At 33.2% G+C, this 24,397-nt stretch overlaps 2 protein-coding genes across 2 annotated transcripts in view; both read left to right on the top strand.

The window, feature by feature from the left end:
• LOC102580759 (GTPase-activating protein GYP1) overlaps window positions 1-10,548 on the top strand; it is a 21,414-nt gene extending 10,866 nt beyond the window's left edge. The window contains exons 4-10 of the mRNA XM_006351067.2: window positions 2,365-2,435; window positions 6,279-6,416; window positions 6,514-6,605; window positions 7,310-7,581; window positions 9,326-9,411; window positions 9,563-9,664; window positions 10,128-10,548. Coding sequence (XP_006351129.1) covers window positions 2,365-2,435; window positions 6,279-6,416; window positions 6,514-6,605; window positions 7,310-7,581; window positions 9,326-9,411; window positions 9,563-9,664; window positions 10,128-10,289 — 923 coding nt within the window. The 3' untranslated portion in view covers window positions 10,290-10,548. The remainder of the gene's footprint in view (window positions 1-2,364; window positions 2,436-6,278; window positions 6,417-6,513; window positions 6,606-7,309; window positions 7,582-9,325; window positions 9,412-9,562; window positions 9,665-10,127) is intronic.
• Window positions 10,549-16,867: 6,319 nt separating this feature from the next.
• On the top strand, window positions 16,868-23,291 carry LOC102581097 (protein KRTCAP2 homolog). The gene is made up of 5 exons (XM_006351068.2): window positions 16,868-16,974; window positions 20,424-20,581; window positions 21,158-21,209; window positions 21,771-21,837; window positions 22,946-23,291. The coding sequence occupies exons 2-5, from the start codon at window positions 20,426-20,428 to the stop codon at window positions 23,034-23,036; spliced, it is 366 nt and encodes a 121-aa protein (XP_006351130.1). The 5' UTR covers window positions 16,868-16,974; window positions 20,424-20,425; the 3' UTR covers window positions 23,037-23,291.
• The last annotated feature ends 1,106 nt before the right edge of the window (window positions 23,292-24,397 follow it).

Consider the following 24,397-nt stretch of genomic DNA (forward strand, 5'->3'; position numbering starts at 1 on the left):
TCGATTCTCCATAGATTGATATACTCGTTTTTCTATGGTTTGAGATGCGAGAGCAGAGGAATCAAAGGTCGGTGATGAAACTACTTTGTGGCTGGGAGGCGCGGCAATACGAAGTAGACGAGAGAATAATTCATCAACTGTAGGAATTGTAGGACTAGCTAAAATCTGATCACGCACTGAATCATGGTCAGTAGAGAGTCCAGCAAGTGTAAGAACTAGAAACAACGTCTGTCTGTGTTCTAGTTGTTTGTCCACATTTGTAGTGATTGGCATCAACGTGTCAAATTCCTCCATGACTGATTGTACCTGACCCAAGTAAGTAGACATATCGGATTCTTGTTTCTTTAAGCTAGTCATTCTAGATATCACATCATAGAATCGAGATATATCATTAGTATATAAAGCACGAGCCTTTTCCCAAACTGAATAACATGTTTGGGATGAGCGAAACAAGGGCATCAACTTGGAATCGATAGATCGCCATAGGAGACTACATAATTGAGCATCAACCTTTTCCCATTGTGCTTTGACGTTATTATCTGTCTCACTAGCCTTTGCCTTTTCATCTACCACACAAGTATTGTTGGTTAAGTGATCATGAACGCCTTGCCCCTTGCACCATAACTCAACCGAGGAAGCCCAGGCTAAATAGTTTGAGCTTCCCATTAATGGTTCTGAAGTGATCATAGCACTTGAACTACCTATATTCTTGGAGCCAAAAATATCAATCCCTAAAGACATATTATGAATTTAGAGAGAGGAAAAAAAAATAAAAAAAATAAGGTTGGTCAATCTGGAAAAAAAAAAAAGAAGGTGCAGTCGCCGGAAATTAGGTCTGACTGCCCGAAACTGGTCGGAATAAGAAAATAAATATACAGTCTGCCTCGGAATGGAGAGGCGACCTCAATGAAAAAAAAAATTGATCGAAAAAACTGGCCGGAAAGTGTCACACGCGCCGGCGCGTGATGCGCGTGGTGACGCGACCCTGGAACTCCTGGAGGCGCGTGAGGGCGCGTGACTCGGTGAAACTCAGAGGAGCTCACTGGGGTTTGCTCGCCTGAGTGTTCCGCACCTCATGGTGGTGTGGGTTGTCGCACTACACTTGTAAAACGAGACAACAATGTAAACCAGCCGTTGACAGTCACCGGATTCTGACTTTATTTTTTTATTTTTTTCACCAATGCTCTGATACCATGTGAGAAATATAAGGAAGGAATATATTATTGAATTGTTGTTTTAATAATTACATAGAGAACCCTATTTATAGACACTATATAATACAATTCCTTACCAAATAGGAGACTATAAACTATTCCTAGTTTGTGTAGGATTGTGTTTCCCTATTCTATTCTAACATAAGTGTGTAGGAATCTCTAAAACGTACACTTATTAAGGGTGTGTTTAGTATGAGAAAAGTGACAAATCCAATAAACCTTGCAAGGAAACATAGAAATATTTTCCTTCATACCAAACACACCTAAAAGGAGAAAAAGAATAAGAAAACAAACCTTGTAATATGGAAATACTTATTTCTTTACATAATAAGAAGGTACGGATAATATGGATTATCCATTGGATTTCTACCCATTTTTATCCCTATCAAATATGAGTCGGTCGGATATTTTATCCATTTTCACCTGAATCATTTTCAACCATCCCATATCCGACTTGACCCGCTCGTTTGCCGCCCCTAAGGCACTACATTAATAGGATACAAATGGCTCTTCTTCCGGTTTATGTGCAGCCCTGAATTACCTTCAAACAGAACCAAAATGGTTTGGTTCTTAGCACTGGTAAGGTTGAGAAATATAACTTAGAGAAAGGTAATAAATTAGTTGTACATCAAGATTTAGTGACCACAATTAAATGGGTGTATACCTCTGAGACTTTAAACAAAAACTTCATTGATTTGCATCAAGATTTTGAGCGGGTCACTGTACGCTTACTTGAAATTCTTACTATACCTAAAGAACAACTTTGATCTTCAGCTAAGGATAAGCCTTTGTAGGATTGGATTTGTCGTAATGGCTTATTCCTACACCCGTCCTGCCACTTTAAACTATCATTGGCTTATTCTTTGGCCCGTTGACCACAAAGGTGATGCTTTCTTTGGATTTCTTTCCCTAGTCTCAAGGCTTTGTAAATTTTCACTAGCTAAGCCTTTTAATGTGAGACTAAAAGACAGTTATGCATATATCACAACTGTTTCTGGTTTGCTCTTCCACGGGGTTTGTTAATTTTTCCTTCTGAATGACTTGTACAGATTGACAGATTTAGTAGCTATTGTTTGTTAATTCTCAAATGTTATCTACCGATCTGATGGTTGCATTTTCTTCTTGATGTGCTTCCCAACTTCTCTTGCAGAAAAATTGCGTGAATTATCTTGGAATGGCATCCCATCATATCTGCGTCCCAACATATGGCGGCTTCTTTTGGTATGGTTCTAATTAACTTAATTTCTCTGGAAATGTTTTTAGGTCAGTAAAGAAGAGGTATTATATATTAACTTGGGATCAAGGAGACAGAACAGCAGAAGTACAATAATCAAAGAAAGAAAAAAGGAAAAAACAGAGTGAAGATAAAAAGAGGGGTAATATCTTGAGGGAATCACAACTAGAAAATTTAATCTAACTAGCGAATATCTTCAACTCCTTTCATCAACTCTTTCTCATATCACGAAAGGAAACTCTTAAAGCAATTCATTTTCTCTATATGAACAGGTTCATATACATCCTCAAAACATATATTACTTCTCTAAGAGCAAATCTACCACAAAATCCAGTGTTATATAGTTCTCCAAGGTTCCAAAGTCAGACTGTCGTAAGCTCAACCCTAATTTATTTACTCTCTCAAATGAGTGGTAGCTGGTTTACTTTGTTGTAGGGTCTCCTGTCATTCCTTATCTATGGTTCCCTTAAAAAGCCGTGTTGCACTGGGGGTAATAGGTAAGCGTTGTTAGCGGAACTTCATTTGGAATGGAATTAATCAACAGATCCCTTCAGTTTGACACTTTCTTATCCTCATGCCTTATATGAGATAAGAATGGACTCAGTTGATCAAGGATAACCCATCACATTCTGCAATCACAAGAAACATGCACAATATATCTTGAGCCACTCTAAAATTTACAAAAGATGATTCACCGATCTATCTCTTTTTGACACGTGAAAGAACACCTAGCCATTTTCCGTTATTTTGATAATCATATGATGAATGCTTTATATTAGTTGGTTAAACCATCTCGGATTTATCTTTATTATTTCGGTGTCTGTTTTAGGTACTTAACTTTGTTTTGTGAAATTCCTTACCTCTAGGAGACTATTGTTTTCACTTTTCGGCATTGAACTTTGTTATGTGAAAATTACATGGAGTGGAGGTTTCTCTAATTCTCTCTTAAACAGGAAAGTTCATTTCTAAACCACTAGAGTTCATTTAAACAATCTTTTTAGCCTAGATCAATAGATACATAAAGTCAAATTTGGTCATCGACATTAGCTGCTTCTCTACTGAATGGGATGATGAATTCAAGTCCGTAAAACAGTCCATGCTTCCAGGAGTATCATCTGACCATGCACCTTTGATGCTTCAGTGTGGTGAATGGGAAAAATCTAACTCCTAGTCCTACTTCAAGTTTGATAAGTTGTGGTGGTTAAGAGGTTGATGGTTTCACTTATATGAGGAAAAATTGGTGGATTTCCTTTGACATTTCTGAAACACCTGATTTGATATTGGCAAAAAATTGAAATCTGTAAGTTAATAAATACTTCTGAAAAAGCTGGCCAACTTGGAAAGTATATTGGAGACTAGAATTGTAGATGAGAGGAGCTCTTCACCGAAGTGGATATCCACAAGGACAACCACAACAACATACCCAGTGTAGTCCCATAAAGTGAGGTCTGGGAAGGGTAGAGTGTACTCAGACCTTACCCCTACCTCGAAGGTAGAGAAGTTGTTTCCAATGGAATGGATATCCACAATAAATTGCAGGATTTTGCCAAATTTGAAAAAATTAAATGGAGCCAAAGATCTAGGGTATTATGACTTCAGCAGGGAGACAAAAATATCAAGTTTTTCTTAAGATGGTCAACTAACATTGGAGATACAACACCATTGATAAACTTGAGGTCAGTGGGCCTTTTATTTAAGATCTGGATGCCATCAACAGAGAAATCTTGGCCTTCTCTCAGATCCTATTCTCTGAAACTGAAGAGTGGATACCTTATTTCTCATTGGGTGATTGTTGTAAGGTTAACAGGAAGGGAACAACTGGATACAAAGGCCTTTTGAAGAGTCAGAAGTCCTAAATATAATCAAACAATGTACAGAGAATAAAATACCAGGTCCAGATGGATACACAATGCTATTTATCAGAGATGCTGGTCTTTTCTCAAAGAAGACATTATGAAGCATCAGAGGTTTCTATAACCAGCATACATTCGAATAAAGCTTCAATGCAACATACATGCTTTGATTCCCAAAAAGAATGAGCCTCTTGAATTGAGGGATTTTAGGCCCATTAGCTTGATGGGAAGTTTCTGTAAAATCATATCTAAATTGTTGACCGAAAGATTGAAGAGCGTCATGGACCAGCTGGTTGCTAAATCTCTGATGGCCTTCATCAGAAGAAGGTAAACTATGGATGTTGTTCTCATTGCGAACAAATGGATGAATTCAAGAAAAAAAAATCAGAACAATGGGGTTCTTTGTAAACTTGACATTGAAAAAGCTTTCGATCATGTGAATTGAGGTTTCCTTATTAACACTTGTAACAAAATGGGATTTGGAAGGAAATGGATCTACTGGATTTCTTTTTGCATTAGTACTGTGAGATATTCAGTAATCATCAATGAGTCCTTAGAGGGTTTCTTTTCAGCTCAAAGAGGTCTTTGATAGGGTGATCCCTTTTATCCATTCCACTTTATCTTAGTAATGGAAGGGTTTATCAGAATGCTTAATATTGCTAACTACAATGGTTGGATCAAAGTTTTCAAGGTGGGAGATAGCATAGAAGTCTCACATTTACTCTATGCAGATGATACCCTCATTCTATGTGATGCAGATATCCATTAGTTCAAATTCCAGAGATTGGTTTTGATTTCTTAAAGCGGTTTATGGTCTTCATGTGAACTGGATAAATTGCTTGCTCTTTCCCGTAAATGTAACTTCAAATATTAGAGATCTAGAATTTTTTTGGGATGTGACTTTGGACGACATTTCAATGACATGAAAGACGCGAGACTCTAATTCCTGAAGCCACAGTGGAAGATAACTGGGACCAGCATGATTGGAGATGGAATTTTACAATACAACTCAATAACAGGGAACTTCCCAGATTTATTGTACTAAAAGTTCTGGATAAGTTCAAGGAAATAACAATAGAGGAGGGTAGATTAAATTGTAAATGGCGTAAGGGTCTGTTTATGGTAATATGTTACCAATTTCAAAAAAGGGTCTGTTTATGGTAACATCAGCATACTCGCATCTCAATTAGGCTGGTCAGCAGTCCATGTATGGAGCTGGTAGGCATTTTGGCTAGTGAAAACACCTCCCAATGTTGTTTTGTGTGGTTAGTTGTTAGAGATGGTTGCCTTACACAAGAAACTTAAAGAGAAGGGAAATGCAACTTTGTTATCTATGTGTACTGGAGTCTAAAAGTAGAAACCATCTTTTGATACATTGTGAAGTAACTGGAGTACTCTGGCAGCTATTCCTTAGTATGAAATTATCATGGATTATGCCCACGACTCTAGGGGAACTACTTGCGTGTTGAAACTTACCTGGTGGACTAGTTAGACAAAAAAAACTGGTCGAAGATTATACCAGGCTGCATGTGGTGGATTATATGGAAGGGGAGAAGCTATAGATGCTTTGAAGGGACCCACAACTCCATACAGAAAATCAAGATGAATGCCTGTTTTATTTCATTTTTGGTTCAAGGAAGATTTAGTACAGGATGTTGATTGACTTGATTCAATGTTAGACATTATAGAATCCCTGTAATAGTAGGATCCAAGAGAAAGCTATGCCTTTTGGATTCCTTTTGCAATCTGTAAATATGACTTAGCACAGTCGTTGTGCGCTACATTTACGATAATATTACCATTCTCAAAAGTAAAAAAGGTTTTCTTGTAGACAAGTTTGCTTGCTTCCATTTTATGAAATCTGTCTTCACATGACTGAGTTACATAGTTAAGAAAACATGTTAAACTGGATTGCAGATTTTCTTATTAGACATAAGTTGTTGCTTTTATGAAATTTAAATAATGAGCTGACAACAGGGATATGCACCCCCTAATTCAGATAGAAGGGAGGGAGTTCTGAGAAGAAAGCGTCTAGATTATCTTGATTGTGTTGCTCAGTACTATGACATTCAAGATATTGAGCGAACAGATGAAGAGATCAACATGCTTCGGCAGGTATTCTCGATGCATTTGGATTGTGATCTTTTTTATGCCTTATGCTCATTTCCCAATGTCGTCAGTCATATAACTACTGCTTCGCTTGTGCTGTTAGATTGCTGTTGATTGCCCTAGAACGGTGCCTGATGTTTCTTTTTTCCATCAAGCACAAGTTCAGAAATCCCTGGAGCGCATACTTTACATATGGTAAACTATTTCTTTTTCTCTGTATTCATTAGCTGTAACATTCTCCTTGAATTGTAGAATATCTCTACAAAGGGAAGAGGAAAGGAAAGAGCATTGCATTTATTTCTTTAGTTAAGATGTGGAACTAGATGAGAAAACAAATGGGTTAAAATGGGCAATTGGCATGGTCGAAAATCGAAATTGGTAGTAGTCATTAGGTGTGAGCATTTGTCGGATTAAACCGAAAAACCAAATAATTAAAGGAATCCTGATTATTAGTTTACGATCTCACCTAACATTATAGTTACTGATATACATTCCATACACCAACTATCGCACTAAGATTTTGCTACATACACTACCTTGTTCATTCCGATTATCAAATAAACATTGATGATTTTAGCAATTAAGAGAAAAGTGACAAATCCAATAAACCAAAAATCAAATTGGAGAAAAACCAACTTATAAGAGAAACCTAATGAAACTGAACTTAGTTTTGATTGGACTGAATTTTTTCACAACTGAAAATCTGAATTCAAATAATACAAAACCAAATAAAAAAAGTACTGCACACCCTAGTAGGCATCACCATAAGGGCAGCCCAGAAATAAAAGTTAAAGATTGAAGATGCATGGCAGCATGGGCGTTCATTAACCTTTCTTTATTGCTCCTGTTGGTGTTCTGGATGTTCTCATATTCTGGTGATTTATCATTTTCCTTGCTAGGGCCATCCGGCACCCTGCAAGTGGATATGTGCAGGGAATAAATGATCTTGCAACACCGTTCTTGGTTGTTTTCTTATCAGAACACGTAGAAGGGAGCATTGACAATTGGATGATGTCTGATCTACCTTCTGAGAAAATATCTGGTATAGAAGCTGATTGTTATTGGTGTCTATCAAAATTGCTTGATGGGATGCAAGACCATTACACATTTGCTCAACCGGGAATCCAGAGGCTCGTGTTTAAGCTAAAGGAGTTGGTTAGACGGATAGATGGTAATGCTCTAATGGTTTCTACTTTATTCTTTGTCTTTATCTACTGCCTAATGCTATGGTGTCAAAAATTATTGATTTTCTTGACAAACAATGTACTCCCTCCATTTCAATCTATTTGTTTTATTTACTTTTTGGTCTTTTTAGAAAAGAGAGCCTGTTTCCTTATTTGGCAACTCTTTTTAACTACACATCCCACATGGCATGTTTAAGACCACACAGTTAAAGTGCATTTTGATAAATTATACAAATCTTTAGCTCAAGACCACAAGAATCAAAAGTCTTTTTTACTTTCTTAAACTCTGTGTCAAGTCAAACTAAGACAAACAAATTGAAACAAAGGAGGTAATACTTTTAGGGGCCATTTGGTTACTGTATAAGTTGCATTTTATCCATGTATAAAAAGTTGCATTACTTTTACCATGTTTGGTAGAAATTTTGTATTAGGTGGAAAAGTCAACATAACTTATACCATGTTTGGTTGGTAGAATTCTAAATGTTGTATAAAAGTTATTCATGTATTAATTTTATACGGTGTTTGGTTGTGTTTTTTGTAGTCCTACATAATTAATACAAACATAACTTATGAGGGAATCTATGTATAAGTTATGCAGGGTAGAAGGTGGAATAAGTTATGCAGGTATTAGTTATACATGTATTAAAATAGTAAATTACACATTTACCCTTATTGATTTATTTTTAATTATTTTCATTGAAAATGTTATCCAACTATGCTATTTTCCTAACTTTTTTTTTTTGTTTTCATTTGAAATCCAACTGTAATATTTTATTAATATTAGAAATTGAATTGTTAAAAGAGGGAGAATTTATACTATTTGCTTACTTATTTATTTGTAAGTAATATATATTAATTTACAACAAATTCAATATTTATTAGTTAATAATTTGTGCATTGTGATTTCTACATAATTAAATAATATATGCATAACTAATACTTGTATAACTAAACCCTGCATAACTAAACCCTACATAACTAATACCTGCATAATTAAACTATTTCTACATAATTAAATAATATATGCATAACTAATACTTGTATAACTAAACCCTGCATAACTAAACCCTACATAACTAATACCTGCATAACTCTAACCAGTAACCAAACGGCCCCTTAATGGTTAAGCAAATTTTGGTTTCACATATTATATGCCTTTTATTTTGTGAATAAGTTCTACTTTCTTTGACTTTCTGAAAGGGTTTGTATACCTCGATGATTTGACAGCATTATGAGGGTGTTTTACAGTTGGAACCAGTATTTATTTCATTTAGTTTTCTGGACCTGCTAATATTGCTCTGTATTTATTTGGTTGCAATGAGTTACACATGTATTTCTGTCTTTCATAATTTGTTGATGGAGGTGGTTGAAAGATTGTCTGCTGATAGTTGGAACTTGGATCACCATAAAAATTTGGACATGGTAAAGAGATGCTGGAAGAAAGAAAAAAAGACCCTGGAAGACCAATTACTAGAAAAGGTCAAAAGAAACTGATAAAATGGTGAATTTCATCAAGTATTAGAAAACACTTATTTGCTTTCAAATTATAAGAGGTTAACCATGGTTGAACTGTGGTTTTAGAGCTAAGAAAGTACAAGCAATCGAAAGTAGGGGACTAAGAAATGACAGCACACGGTTTATTTTCCGTCTTTCCTGTCTATGTATATATTCTTCCTGAAAAATTAGGTGACATGTTATAATTTTGATATTTGGTTCCTCCCCATTTTCTAGAACCTGTGTCAACACACATGGAAGAGCAAGGGCTTGAATTTCTCCAGTTTGCTTTTCGCTGGTTCAATTGTCTCTTGATACGCGAGGTCTGCGTTTCTGTCTTTATCTTTATTAAGTGTCGTTCTGCCTTTATCTTTATTAAGTGTTTTTCGTCGTTTTGAAATTCCACATTGTTCATAAAGCCCTTCTTAGATGCCGTATTCTTAAAAATAAAGACCTAATCATCCATTCTTGCAGATCCCTTTCCATCTCGTTAACCGATTATGGGATACATATCTTGCTGAAGGTGATGCACTGCCAGATTTTCTTGTGTATATAGCTGCAAGCTTTCTGCTCACAGTAAGATTTCTCTTAATATCTGCTTGAGATTTATGTGATGACAATTGACATTGAGTCTTACTAGCATTACATATACAGAAAACATACGGGAACACGTACACACACAAACATACTCTTTACCCTAATGTAGAAAGAAAGGTTTGTTTGAGGAGTCCTAAATGGATTGGTAAAATAAGTAATTGAATTGAAGGACACAGGTATATTGTTATAATTTATAGAGATCCCTTGAAACATGACATGGTCTTTTGACCATGTCTTTCAGTCACTGACCCAAAAGATGTGTTTCTTGTGACCAGTGTGTTATTTTCCTGCATAGGCATTATAAAAAGTTTCTCGAAAGAAGCATCAACTCTCCATCCCTTTTCTTATACCAAATTTATTTCCCATACTCAACTGAAGTTTGTTTGGGTGTTGTAATTACTAGATCAGAATTGTTGTTCTGAATGTTGTGTCTATTGTGCAGTGGTCAGATAATCTGCTGAAGCTGGACTTCCAAGAGATGGTTATGTTCCTTCAGCACCTTCCCACTCATAACTGGAGTCATTCAGAGCTCGAAATGGTACTTTCGAGAGCATACATGTGGCATGCCATGTTCAACAGCTCGCCCAGCCACTTGGCTAGCTAAAGTGGACACCTTTTCAATTTTCTTAAACTCTTTTAGTTCGAACTTTTTCTCTTGTATTTATCAATCTGTGTTTGATTGTAAAAGTCATTTTGGTTTTCTATCTTCATGTAGAGCCTAAATTTATTTCACAGCCTACCAATTGTTTATTTTTGGGGCCTTTTTCCTTTTCTTCTGTTATGTGATTTGTAAGATCTGTGTGCCAAATTCTTCTCATATATGATGAGTTTAATTAGAGAGAAAAGCCTTCTTGTTAACTTCATATGAAATAGTTGTATACTTCACTCTGCTCTTCCTTGAATTACTAAGCAAATATAAGTCCTCTAATTACCTTTATAGTGATGGTTCCAAAAATAAAAGTAGGGAAATTTTTTTAAAAAAATACACAGCTATTGTGACGTTGTCTGGTGAATGATGAAGTCTTTTGAAGAAATCAAGATTATATATATTCTTCGAACATGAAATGTGTTAGCTCATAATCTAGCTAAATTCTCGATGTCATGTATAAATAAATAGAATTTCTTGGGATTTTGCCATCCCAAGTTGTGTTGTAACTAATGCAATGGTGTCTTTATGGACATTTGAAATATATTTTGAAGTAAAGCAATGAAGTGTTTTACTTAAAAAAAACAAAAAAAGGAAAATCATATCATCATATATATATATATATATATATTATTATAAGTGGAAGCTCCAAAGTGAAAAGTTGAATTATCATTTTGCCCTTTTACTAAATTAAAATTTGATTAATTATTTAATTAAATATAAATATTTTAATCACATAATGGTAGAAGTTAAGTCCTTAAGCCCTTTAATAATTAAATTATTATTTTCTTGATAAATGAGTACATTGATATTGTTTTTAATCATGATCATAATTCTCATAATGAAAGAATTTGAAAAGTTATGATAGATAAAACAATGTATATATCATCATCATATAATATCATTCATATATTATATTACTATTATTTTATTATTATTTTTAATTATTATTATTATTATTATTATTATTACTAATTACTATTACTAATTACTAATTACTAATTACTAAAAGTGAGAAACTCCAAAGTGCAAAGTTGGATTACCATTTTACCCCTACATTCAATCATAATATTATAAAATATTTAATTAATTAAATATTAAGTAGCTAATCATATTATATTATACTAAATACTAAAACTGAGAAGGTGTTAAATTAAATTAATATAATTCATTCTTTTAAAAAACAATGCATTAATTTTCTTAGCTACTCTCAAAAGGTTAAGAATATGAAGGGTTACTTTGTATGGTTCAGTTATATGGACTAGATTCAAATGCATGTGTAATGTATTCTTTCAAAATCAATGCATTGATTTTTTTAATTAATTTGAAAAAATGAACAAATAATTTAAAAAGTTACCTTTCATGCATAATTATAGCTCAGATTCATATGCTGCAATATAAAATGTATTTGAATAGTCATTATATTATATTACACTAAATACTAAAAGTGAAAAAATAACTTATTCAATAATCACAATACATAAATATTTAAAGAAATGTGCGAAGCCACTCTTGTAACTCCAAGAATCACTAAATTAAAATATGTGCTTAAAGGATAACTAATATAGTAGTATTTTATTAGAAGTGCTCTTTACATTTGTTACGTTGTATTTCTTTTGGAACTCTAAACATCAACAAATTAATTATAAGCAATTTCAATTACATGTACCTAGCTACAATTTATCTTGTATTGGAGACTCCAATAGTCTTGGTTGCTAATCGATGATGTGGGGGAAATAATATCTTCTCACAAGATAAATGTACAAAAATATACGTTGATAGTTGTAAATATTATTCATTATAAATTGGAGAATTTGGTGAATCATATTTTTGATGCTCTTGAGCTTTTCTTTTAATCAACTATTTCTATTTCTTCAACATACTTAAAAATATTGTCCCGATTAAAATTTTCATACTTTATGTCATTATATTTCTCTTCATATATGGACTATAAAACTATCACCTGTGTAATTCTTTTACAGAATCTTATCGGAAATTGATATGAGATGAAGTTGAAAGGATCATTTTTGACCCATCTGTTTTATCGGGGGAGTCAGGTAAGGCTAAGAGGGTTCATTCAATCCCTCTTTGACTAAAAATTACAATATTTATACATATGTTTAAATAGTTTTTTTTATGTATATATAGTAGAGGTTGAACCTTCATGTGTTTAGTTCTTCATATTTTGAACCCCTTTTAGTAAAAATCTTAAGTCTGTCACTATTTTATTTAATATGTTTTTCTTACTGTTGATTCTATTATTAATGTCTTGAAATCATATTTTATGTGTTCAATTTTGTACTAAATGACTCATGGTTCATGTTGACTATTGTTGCAATTTAGTGATTTTTTACACATAGATTTATGCTTAATATGGGAAGTGTCGGAAACTATAATATTGAATCAGTCCTTGCTTTGATACATGTGCAACACACATACCCAGAGACTAGTATATATATATGATCCTTCTAGCAAAATTCAGGATATATTTGATCTTTCTCACACATGATTTTTTTTTTTTACTTTGATTCAATGCGTAATTTGAGTTTTAAATATCTCCCTTAGATCTATTTGCTTATCATTATTTGAGTATCTTATTCTTATTTATTTTTTTCCCTTTCATTTTTAGCGTAAAAAAATGAGAATAAGAAAGGAAAAAATGTGAATGATAAAAGAGAAAAAAGTAATAAAAATTTTTAAAACTATTTGTCTCTGTAAAAAAAATAAAAAATTGGAGAATCTATGATAAATTTTACAAGTAAATGAGTGAGAATAAATTTGTCAATTATAATATTAAATCCAAAAACTATTGTTTCTTAAAATAAAAATAAAAATAAAAAATCAAATAAAAATAAATTTAAAATAAAATTTTCACTTCCGTTAAACCAAATGTGAGCCACCTTTGTAACGATAATTATACCAACTCTACATTGCAAAGGTAAAAATTCACAAAAGTTTTGGATAAGTGTATTGTTTGGTGTACAGACATTGACAACAACATTTCAAGTAAAAAAAATCATTTTTTATTAAATAACAATATCATGCTCAATTACCATAATTAATTGGCTTTAAATGATGTGATGGTATAATATCTACGAAAATGTGTGAAAACGTGCAGATATTTTATGCACCAAACTCTAAAAATAAAGGTGTTTTAATCATTAATATTATGTCATTCATTCAAAAAGAACAAACACTTTATGGAACTTGCAATTTCCAAAAATTTAAGAATTAAGTAAAATATTTGAGGTAATAAACACTTGTATAAAAATCTCAATTCAATACACAAGTCATTGCACAAAAATCCATATGTAATAATACAAAAAAATTATCACTTGTAATAATACGACCTTGAGAATATTATCTCAACTTTCTAACCCAGCTATTACGACCTTGAGAATATTATCTTCTGACTAGATTATTACGCAATGAGGAATAATGCACCTTAAGAATATAGTTGGATTACGCAAATACCCTTTATCTATTAATTTGTTTTCTTAAAATCATTTTAAAAAAATACTTTTTCATCTAAAATCAACTCCATAACTGCACCTCTTCATTTTCATAACTTATATTAATAATATTCATTAATCTTATGGCTTTAACTCACACATTCTAATCATATTTTAGGAAAAAGTGACAAGTAAAAGTGAACGGATGGAGTAGCTATCAAACGAGCCCTAAAAGTAGGACAGAGTAGACTTTGAGTCTTTGTCCTTTTTAGGGAACCTCAGTTTCCAGCTTTGAGACCAACTTTTAATTTGGTTTAGACATATTCCAGTCAAGTCAACCCTCTATAAATTAAAGTAAACATACATAACGACTATGGAGACATTATATTGATCGAATCTTTTTGTTGATTTTTCCAAGTAGCTATACAGAGGCGAATTTACATACGAAAGTGGGAGTGATATGACATTTATACACTAGGCTTATTTATCTAGATATTACTTTTTTGCTCTTTTTTTTCCTTCGGAAAAGATAGCCAAAAATTTAATTCAATGTGAGTTTAATTTTTTAAAAATCTTTCTATCCCTCTAATGTTTACTTCTTTGTTGATATTTAAGTTGTTTTGGCTCTTGTTTTTTCTTATAGAAATATCAAGAGTTAATATCTCAAATGGTCACTCAACTTTGGGTTGGAAGGATTGCAAAGAATCGTGCCAAATTTATTTTGATCCATTGACGTGTATTTATTTATGAAGCAAGTTTTTTTACAAATTGAATCGAGTTAACACAAAACAAAATGAAATGATCGATATATGCCCTAATTCAATCTCCATAACTAGTGATTACTTTACATTAAAAATAATGTTACCTGGAACCTTCAAATTTTGAATCGGCCTTTGAACTACAATGTTGTGGTGTTTCTCGTGCCACTCTTAAAAACATCTAACATATAAAGTTGTCAAAAATTCTCAAATAATACTAGATCTAACTATTATGCAGTCCTACATAATGCAGAATAATACACCTTGAGAATATAATTAACTTTTAGTATGGTTTAGACATAATCCAGTCAAGTCAACCCTCTATAAATTAAAGTAAACATACATAACGATTATGGAGACATTATATTGATCGAATTTTTTTGTTGATTTTTCCAACTAACTATACCGGGCGAATTTACGTACGAAAGTTGAAGTGATATGACATTTAAACACTAGGCTTATTTATCTAGATATTATATTATTGCTCTCTTTTTTTCCTTCGGAAAAGATAGCCAAAAATTTAGTTCTATGTGAGTTTAGTTTTTAAAAAATTCTCTCTATCCCTCTAATCTTTACTTGTTTGTTGATAGTTAAGTGCTTTTGACTCGTATTTTTTTCTTATAGAAATATGAATAATGGAAATTAAGTACAATATGTTTAAATTCAAAAGGGGTAATTGCTTATTAATTTTTATTTTATTTTTTCTCATTTATTCCAGATATATTGGATTGAGAGAATTGCAATGAATCGTGCCAAATTTATTTTGGTCCATTGATGTGTATATATTTATGAAGCAACTTTTTTACAAATTGAATAGAATTAACACAAAACAAAATGAATTGATCGATGTATGCCCTAATTCAATCTCCATAATTAGTGGTTACTTTACATTAAAAATATTGTTACCTGAAACCTTCAAATTCTGAATCGGCCTTTGAACTACAATGCGATGTGGTGTTTCTCGTGTCACTCTTAATCACATCCAACATATGAAGTTTTCAAAAATTCTCAAATAGTACTAGATCTAACTATTATGCAGTCCTACATAATGGATAATAATACACCTTGAGAATATAATTAACTTTAACAATTGAGAACAATTATTTAATCAATCTAAATTGAAAAAAAAAAACATAAGTACCTTTTGAACTATGATCAAAATTACAGGAACACACTCTATCTTTACCGGAGGGGGGGGGGGTATTACCCCCAAAACTGCTTCTCTCTCTCTCTATATTTCTTTACACCTTTTGTGTTGACGTGGAGCCACAACCCAATTCAACTAGTATATATATAAAAGAGAACCTTAGGCCCGCCTACGTGACGCCACCACAAACCAGAATTCCCTTTTAATTTATTTATTTACAAAATTAGCCTTCCCTTTCATGAAAAGTTGTGACTTTTTATGAAAAGTTGCAACTTTAATGAAGAGTTGTGACTTTTATGAAAAATTGTGACTTTAATGAAAAGTTGCGACTTTAGTGAAGAGTTGTGACTTTTATGAAAGGTTGTGACCTTTCCAAAGGGTTGCAACTTTTCCAAATAGTTGTAACCTTTCTGATAAGGCACAATAAACATTTGTTCACACTACCCTTTGTTATCTATAAATAGAGGGATTTCCTCTCATTTTAACACAACGAAAATTCTGAACCTCCTCATCTTCTTCTTCTTCACAATTAAAATATTTGTATACTTTGCTCATGTTGAGTGATTCACTGATATTATTGCTTATGTTACAGATCCTGGTATATTTTTTACAATCATTAATTTATAATTTATGCTCATTAAATGATAAGATGTAATAATTTTCATTTTCCTTTACATTATTAATGTTTGTTACTATGTAATCTTGTATGTAAGATAATATAGTGTTTTAGTTTTAATGTCTGATAGGTTCTAAGTATTATTTTATAAATTCCGTGATAATAAATTTCTGCGCGAAGCTTGGGTAATTTTACTAGTTATACAAAATAACAAACATTTAGTCTGTATAAGGTACTATTCAAGAAAATTGCAATTCGCGGGCCGTGGCTATAATTTCCCCAATTCTTGTTATTCGTTTGATTTGTATAAATCCAGAATTTTATATATGCTTATCTTAGCTATTTGTATACGATTTATAAAAAAAATCATAATACATTACCATGTTTATATATTAACAAGCAAAATATACAAACGGAATTTTAAAAAATTCCTAAATATATAAATATAGAATTTGTACATACCTACCCTATTTATATATTCACAATCGAAATATACTAACCGCACCTCATGACAAACAAATATTTATTTTTGGGAACCTTATTTATTCACGTTGACGGGTCAGTGACGACGTCGTTTAGTTACTTTGTTCTGTTCGTATTATCACCCGCAGTTGCCACTGTGTGCTCTTTGGAATCTGGATCCAACTATCTGTGTGCTCTTCTTCGTCTGGTGAGTTCTCAAATCCGTTATCATCTTCCATCCTTGTAGAATCGATGAGAAATTGACTATTTGCCTTTTAGATCCGTTAATTGGGGATTTGTTTGTTGTAAATTTACTATCTATTTGTAATTGTTCTTGATCTCTTGGGGGTAAACACTGAATTGGATCGAAAAATGGTTAGTTTGAAGAAGCTAGTTGCTCTGCTCTCTTAGAACAGTTTGATGGAGAAAATTGTGCTTTTAAAATGCCTTAATTTAGTGAAGAAAATGGGCGTCTGTCTCCCAGAAACAACTTTTTTACTGTTAAATTTGTTAGCAATCAGAGAGTCCAAGGCATTGGTGTTATATTAGTAGGGCTAACAGAGGTAGTGTCATAACGCTGGTTTTAACATGGTGTTTTTACAGAATAGTTGGTGGGAAATGATATGGGTTGAAGAAATCAGGACTGTTCACCTAGGTGGCACTTTTTTCATTAAAGCTGAAAGTGCAACAAAATCTTGGCACTTTCCTATGCTCTTCAGCTCTTGCCTTTGCCAATGTTAGACAAAATTTGTATTTTACTATGTAGAATTAAGTGGAATTGTATCAACTATTTTTTTTTAAGTAGAATTTTGAGGGGATGGTTGCTCCAAGGGGCCGACCTAACTAAGTGAAGAGTTTGAGTGACATGGATTTGCGGAGGTACTTGGCCTTTGGCCCAGACCCATCATTATTTTTAAAAAATTGTGAGCAGATGGTTCTTTGATTTGTCAGAAATGATTCAAATGCTCCCAACTATTGTTACCGTCTCAAAAAAAAAAAATACTCCCAACTGTTTTTCTTAAAAAATATTTTATTGAATCAGAATTATTTACGATCAATGATAGTTTACAGGTTGCTTAAATATACTTTCTCCGGTTCATATTAAATGGTATATTTAAATTGGGTACACCCCTTAAAATATCTACTCACTCCTAGAAATTAAGAAGTGTTTTTTCTAACTTACCCTAAATTAAATAGTACTTGTTTAATATAATTTCATAGTTACTAGTAAAAATTCACCTATCTAAATAAAGGTAAACTTGAAATTTTTTTTACCTTTTTGACTATGTGGAACACCACTTATTTTGGACCTAAATGAAACGGTAAAAGCACCACTTAGTATGGACCAAGGGAGTATTTTTTTTGTGATGGTGGTTTCTTGGCTAATTTCCCTATACCTTGTCTATTCCACGGTGTACTTGCTATTTTTAACCAACTTAAGTACTAGATAACTCTGCTCAACAAGGTTAAGATAGATGGGAAGAAATCATCTTGAATTGCGCCATGTAGGGGAGACAATCTTTCAGACTTGCTAAATAATTAAAGTTGCTTGAGAAAGACATTAGGGTGTGGATTAAGGAAGTGTTTGGGAGGATTCAGGTGAAAATGAGGGAGATAATGATTGAAGTGGGGGAGTTGTCGTTGGGGGGACTCAAGGGGATGAGACTTTTGAGATTTGAGGTTCAGAAGGAATTCCCAAGATTGGAAGGTGACCGAGCTTCAGAGACTACTAGTTTTACTTCAAAAGCATTGCGAAGCAGTCACGGATCTTATACTTTGAGTTGGGAGTTGGGAAATAACAAAGTGTTTTGTTTTACTTTTAAGTCCTTTAATGAGAAGCTTCTTGGTAGGGCGGATGAAAGATTCCCATATGTTTCAGTTTGGATACCTAAGGTGTCGAAGAAAGTGTGTTCCTTCACGTGGTTAGCTATAGAGGGATTATCTTGATGACGGAGAATCTTAGAAAATGAAAGGTTGTCTGCTTGAGCTGGTGTTTCCTTAGCATAGAGGCTGGTAAGGACGTGGATCATATTCTGTTACATTGCAATTTAGCCACGAGGTTATGGGGGATATCTTTAGATGGTTTGGCATTTCTTGGGTAATATCAATATCTGTGAAGATGTTGTGATGTTCAGTTGGATGAGCAGAGCTAGAAGAAGAAAGCACAAGGCGTGGAATATTACTCCTTCTGCTCAAATGTGGGTCATTTGGAAAGAGAGAAATATGAGAGTTTTTGAAGGGGTGGAGATGAGCTTTGCTCAATTGAGAAGTAGTCTCTGATCCCTTATTTTATTTAGGTGCACCCATGTAGTTGCTGTTTGTATAAAGAATTGGGTGTCTTTTGGAGAGAACCATATTTTGTAGGTTTTCTCCTTTTTTTAGTATACCTCTTGTATACGGCCAAGCTTCATTGTTATTATCAATGAAATATTTACTTGATTTAGAAAAAAAAAGAAAAGTTGTGTAGTATGTTGTAACTAGTGGAAGTAGAACTCACATACCATGAATTAAATAGAGTACACAAAAAGGTAGACATTAAGATGCAAAACTTAAGAAGGAAAAACCCCTAAATGTGGAAAACATGTCTCCTCTCTCACCAGAAGTTGGTGAGATAGGAGACACATTTCTCACTCTCATTGGTTTGGATTCCAAGGGCACCCAAGAAAATGTTCTTTTTTGTTTGCTTGGCAGCGAGGGGAGCGATTCTAGCAGCTGAAAATTTGAAGAAGAGAATATGTGTAAATGCTCGAGTGAAGAGGTTGATCGTCTTTTGGTGTATTATAAGGTGGTTCTCTGTGGAGGATGGTCTTAAACTGTTCTGCTACACAGTGGGTGATACCAGGCACCGTCAAAGATGTGTTGCACATCTGGGTTGGGAAGTAGGATAAGAAGACAAAGGTCATGGGAGGTTGCACCAGTAGCTCTTATGTTGGTCGTATGGAGAGAAATAGGAGAGCAACTGAGGGAATTGAAAATGATTTTGTACATCTGAAGAACAGCCTTTTGGTACACTGGTAAGGTTACTCAAGTCACAAGTGTATGAAGGGCTTCCTTTAACTAAGAGAAGAAACACCAACAGAGAAAAAAGAAAGGACAAAAAAAGACGGAGCGAATCATTCAAGAGTTTCTTCTGGAGTATTTTTTGCAATTTAAAGTATACAATTTTTCAACTCAAATGTATGAATGGCTTCCTATAACTATGAGAATAAACACCAACAGAGGGGGGAAACAAGACATAAAAGATAGCTTATTCGTCTAAGTGTTTTTTCTTGAGTATTTGCAATTAAAAGTATAAAGATTTTCACTTCATACATTGCTTATGGGTGGAGAATATAACCCAGTCCCAGTTCATCTACTGTGTTGAGTATCCTTCGTAACAATTCCATAAAAATTAGTTCCTAAATAACGATTGGCATATATTGTTGTCCTTTAAATTTTTTAATCGTTAAAGGTAACAAATCATGCTATTTAATGCTTTCTTTTTAAGGTTGCCTTCTAGCTCACAAGTCACATGATGTCAGCCTTTCTTGATTATACCTTGAACGTTCATAATGAATTGGAGCTTATTTATGAATTTCTGCTATGTTTCATTTAAACAAGCTGTCATTCTGATTTATCTTCTTCTTTTTTTTTGTGTGTGCGCGCACACTCCTGAAGTCATGGCTGGATCTGGGAGTTCGATGCTATATTCATTTCTTCTATTCATCGCGACACTCTCTCTGCAGGAAGCGTATAGAGGAAAGTTAGCATCTTCAGAATTGTATACCATCCTTGGTGGATTCACTAGTTCTCTCATATTCATTTTGTTGTTAACGGTGAGAAAAGTTACCTTTTGTGGTATTATGTGTTGTGCTCTAAGGTCTCAAAATTACCTTTTGTGGATTCACTAGTTCTCTCATATTCATTTTGCTGTTATCGGTGAGAAAAATTACATTTTGTGGTATTAAGTGTTGTGCTCTAAGGTTTCAAAGTGCAGGCACTGCAAAGTGTTTACCACTCTATTAAGGCTGTTAAAATTTACAGTGCCTGTATCCATATACAATAAAGCTGTACTAATTCAGATGTATGCTGTAGAAATTGTTGTGTTCATATGCAAATATTTGTGCAGCTTACTTACTTTTTTCTCCCTGACATCTTGTGGCAGAAATCTTTTTTCCTTTGAGAATAATTCACTTTCCTATTTTCCTATTTTATCATTTTGTTGTCAGATCCACTGTTGTCTTCACCATTCTTTGCACAGTTTCATGACTGCCATGCATTTTATGGCTGCATAAAGTGAAGTATCACATGGTGCTTTGCTAGCACTCTTGAATTAAAAAAGTGTTGTTTTTTTAGCACATTACATACCAAACTAGTATTGTATTGAGCTTGACTTGGTGATACTGTTGCAGTTCATCGGAAACTATCAAGAAACATCTGGTGTAAGGACTGGATGGGGTGCAGGTGAGTGCATTATGTTTTGACTTTTTATTGTCATATTTCAATCAGTTCTTTCGAAGATCTAATTAACTTTCTAATATATTTAAAGTAGAAATAAACAAAGGGATTTTGAATCTTGCCAGAAAAAAAAACCAAGGGATTTTGAAATCTTACCAGTTTCAAAAAAATTGAAGGGATTTTGTCTTGTAGATGTAGCATTGAAGTTGTAGTATATTTTCCCTAAACATTTTTATCTTAATATTCAATCCCATATGTATACATTGACGGAGTTAGCTTGTGGCGTGGGGGTTCAATTGAATTCCCTTCGCCCGAAGTTGTAATGCATAAATAAGGTAAATATACTTTTTTTTATATATATAAACTGTAGAATCTCCTTGACATATGGGAAGATTCTAGTTTAGTGGCAAAGGAGGTTCAAATTGCTTTGGACTAGGTACAAATCTAGGTGTGATCAATGTTAAGTTGTGTAAAGTGTAAACCACATATCTTGTTATTAGTAAAGAGATACAGCAGCTGTATGGGTCAATTTATTTTAATCTGTTGTATTGGTCTGTTATACTGCAGTTATTCTTGCTGAGGTAGTAGCTCTTATTGCTGCTAGCACTGTTCATCGAGTTAGCATCACGACATGGTAATGAACTATACTATCAGTTATTATTATTATGGATATAGAAACTTGTGTTTATTCCATACGTTTTTTCTTGTGGGAAATCTCTTGGATGAGTTAAATGAGCTAAAAAGAACACAAAATTGCTTAGAATGTTACCTTTCTCCAAAAAGAATTACCCAAAATTACTTGGTGACATTTAATTTTGGGTTCAAACCAAAAGTTTGTTGAAGTTGGAAATTTTATGTTTGAATACAACAAGCACCTAACTTGTCAGGATATTTCATTTAGACACCTATACTTGTCAGGATATTTCAGTTAGATACCTAAACTCAGCTCATAACCTATTAAACACCTAGACTCAGCTCATGACATAAAGCACCTGATGGAAAAGGCAAAAACTTTGTTCCCCATATTTATATTGGATCCCTTCTCCATGTTGCCTCTGGTTCCCAAACTACAATCATTACCTGTGTTATAATGCGACTTCAGATTTCCTACTCCGAAACCACCAAGAGTTTTACTCAACTTGACTGTTTCCCAGTTGACCAAATGGTAGGACTTTTTTCCGTATTTTCTTCCCAAGGGAAGTTTCTTCTTAATCTTTCTATTGTGTTGACTGCTTTTGAAGGAATAAAGAACACTCACATTGTATATGTAGGCAAGGAAATCCAAAACAGTATTAATTAGATCTAACCTGCCTAAAGCAGCATGCACACTATATCTTTTATGTAGATAGCTTCCTTTTATTCTATAACCCCTTGCCATATTAAAGCAAGTCTTGCCAAACTATTCCTCACTTGGAGCTGCTAATTTCACAGTATTGCTGTTTAGCAGTTCATATAACATCTCCATCTCCTTTCTGTTTACTCTTTTCTCCTTTTATGTGCTGGATTACTGTTCTCACCAGCAGCTTATCCAAAAAATAAAAATCAGGCTTATTTTATGGTAAATGAGCAGCCTGACTTCCTTTCTGAACAAATGTCTGGCCTATCAAGTGGCACTCCACCATAATATATGGGTAATAAGTGGGTGATGAAGCTTTTAAATCGGAACTTTTAACTACAGTACAGGTTGGTGTGTTAGTATAATGTTTATAAATCTGATTGGGCGTTCTTCGATCTTAATGCAGCTTCTTGTTCTCAGCCGCGTTGCTGTATGAGGTCAACAAGCTCTCAGGAGTGATAGTTTCTAGAAGTGAATCTAGAGGCAAAAGGTACTAATGTACCCTTTCGCCTTTCAAGGCCGGGATGGTTGGAACCATTTGCTTTACCTTTGTACTTTTCGTAGTAATGTTATGAGAGGTGAGGCAAATTTTACCAGAACTTGCAGAACGATATTTTAAACGAAATCATGAGCGAGTTTATATCACTACGTTTTTGGTTAATTTTAGGTTTACTTAACTTGAATGTTTTGATAGATTGTTTAACAACATAAAGTATGATAGTTTTGTGGTGGAAATTCCTAAAGTATTCCTACAATAAGTGTTTTGTTGGTTTAATTCAAGAATAAAAAAGATAGTTGCCCAACGACTCCACTGAAACATTTGAAAAAAGACAGGTTAAGTTTGCTAGTTCTCATTTTTTGATTAAGAAATTCAATTAAAGAAAATTTTACGAAGCCAATCAATTGAGTCACTATGATCTTCTACTCGACAAAAGGGATATGTTTTTCATGCTTCGAAAAAGAGTCAAAATTATTCTCAAACTATTCTAAATAGCTCATATATACCCTTTATTTATTTATCTTTGCTATTGGAGCTGACATGGAAGTCCACCTAGGTAGTCAGTCCAACATGGCAAAAATCCCTTTCTCTCGATAATGTTGTTCTTCCTTCATTCCTTTCACAAAAAATAATAAAAGTATATATATAATTCTTTCATTGTTTTTGTTTGAGTTGTTGTTCGGACGTCGAAACTTCAATTTCGAAGTGTGCTGAAGTTTCTAAGTTGTTCCACTCCAATGCTAGCTATAGTAATTCCATCTTCTATCCTACATATACTAATACATATATTATCTCATAACTTATATAGGTTTCTAAGTTGTCAACCAAAACGTCATATTAATTTTAATTTTATACATGAATAATTTATTTCTTATTTTCCTATTAAACGTCATATAAATTATATAAAATTTAATACATAAATAAGTTATTTATTATTCCGCTAACAACAGAACTCAACCGGACAAGGGAAGAGAAGATTTGACATTTTGACAATGATTGCATAGGAAATTAATTAATTAGTGAAAGTTGTCTGTTTTTGTTCGCCGTAGTTCTTTGAAAAGAAGTTGGTGAAAATTTGAAAAACTTCAAGACAACAATTAATACTTTCTCTGTCCAACAATAGTTGTGTACTATTGACTTGACACATTCTTTAAGAAACAATAAATAATAAGAGTAATATTATTATATTATCCTTTGACTTTATTAAATTTAATATTTTGAAAAATATGTTAGATGATAAATAATATTTAATAGTAAGGGTAAAATAAACACAAAAGATAAATTATCTCATTTTTTACTAAATTAGACAAGTATTGTTGAACATCTATTTTAAGTATAGTGGACAACTATTATTGGACG

Source organism: Solanum tuberosum, unplaced genomic scaffold (assembly GCF_000226075.1).
Source record: "Solanum tuberosum cultivar DM 1-3 516 R44 unplaced genomic scaffold, SolTub_3.0 scf00133, whole genome shotgun sequence".
Classification (NCBI taxonomy): Eukaryota; Viridiplantae; Streptophyta; class Magnoliopsida; order Solanales; family Solanaceae; genus Solanum; species Solanum tuberosum.

Bases quoted from the DNA above. Each gene is read 5' to 3' on its own strand.
- LOC102581097 (XM_006351068.2), top strand. From the start codon at position 20,426: ATGGCTGGATCTGGGAGTTCGATGCTATATTCATTTCTTCTATTCATC. The intron at 20,582-21,157 runs GTGAGAAAAGTT...ATACTGTTGCAG, and splicing joins TATTCATTTTGTTGTTAACG to TTCATCGGAAACTATCAAGA. The intron at 21,210-21,770 runs GTGAGTGCATTA...GTTATACTGCAG, and splicing joins AAGGACTGGATGGGGTGCAG to TTATTCTTGCTGAGGTAGTA.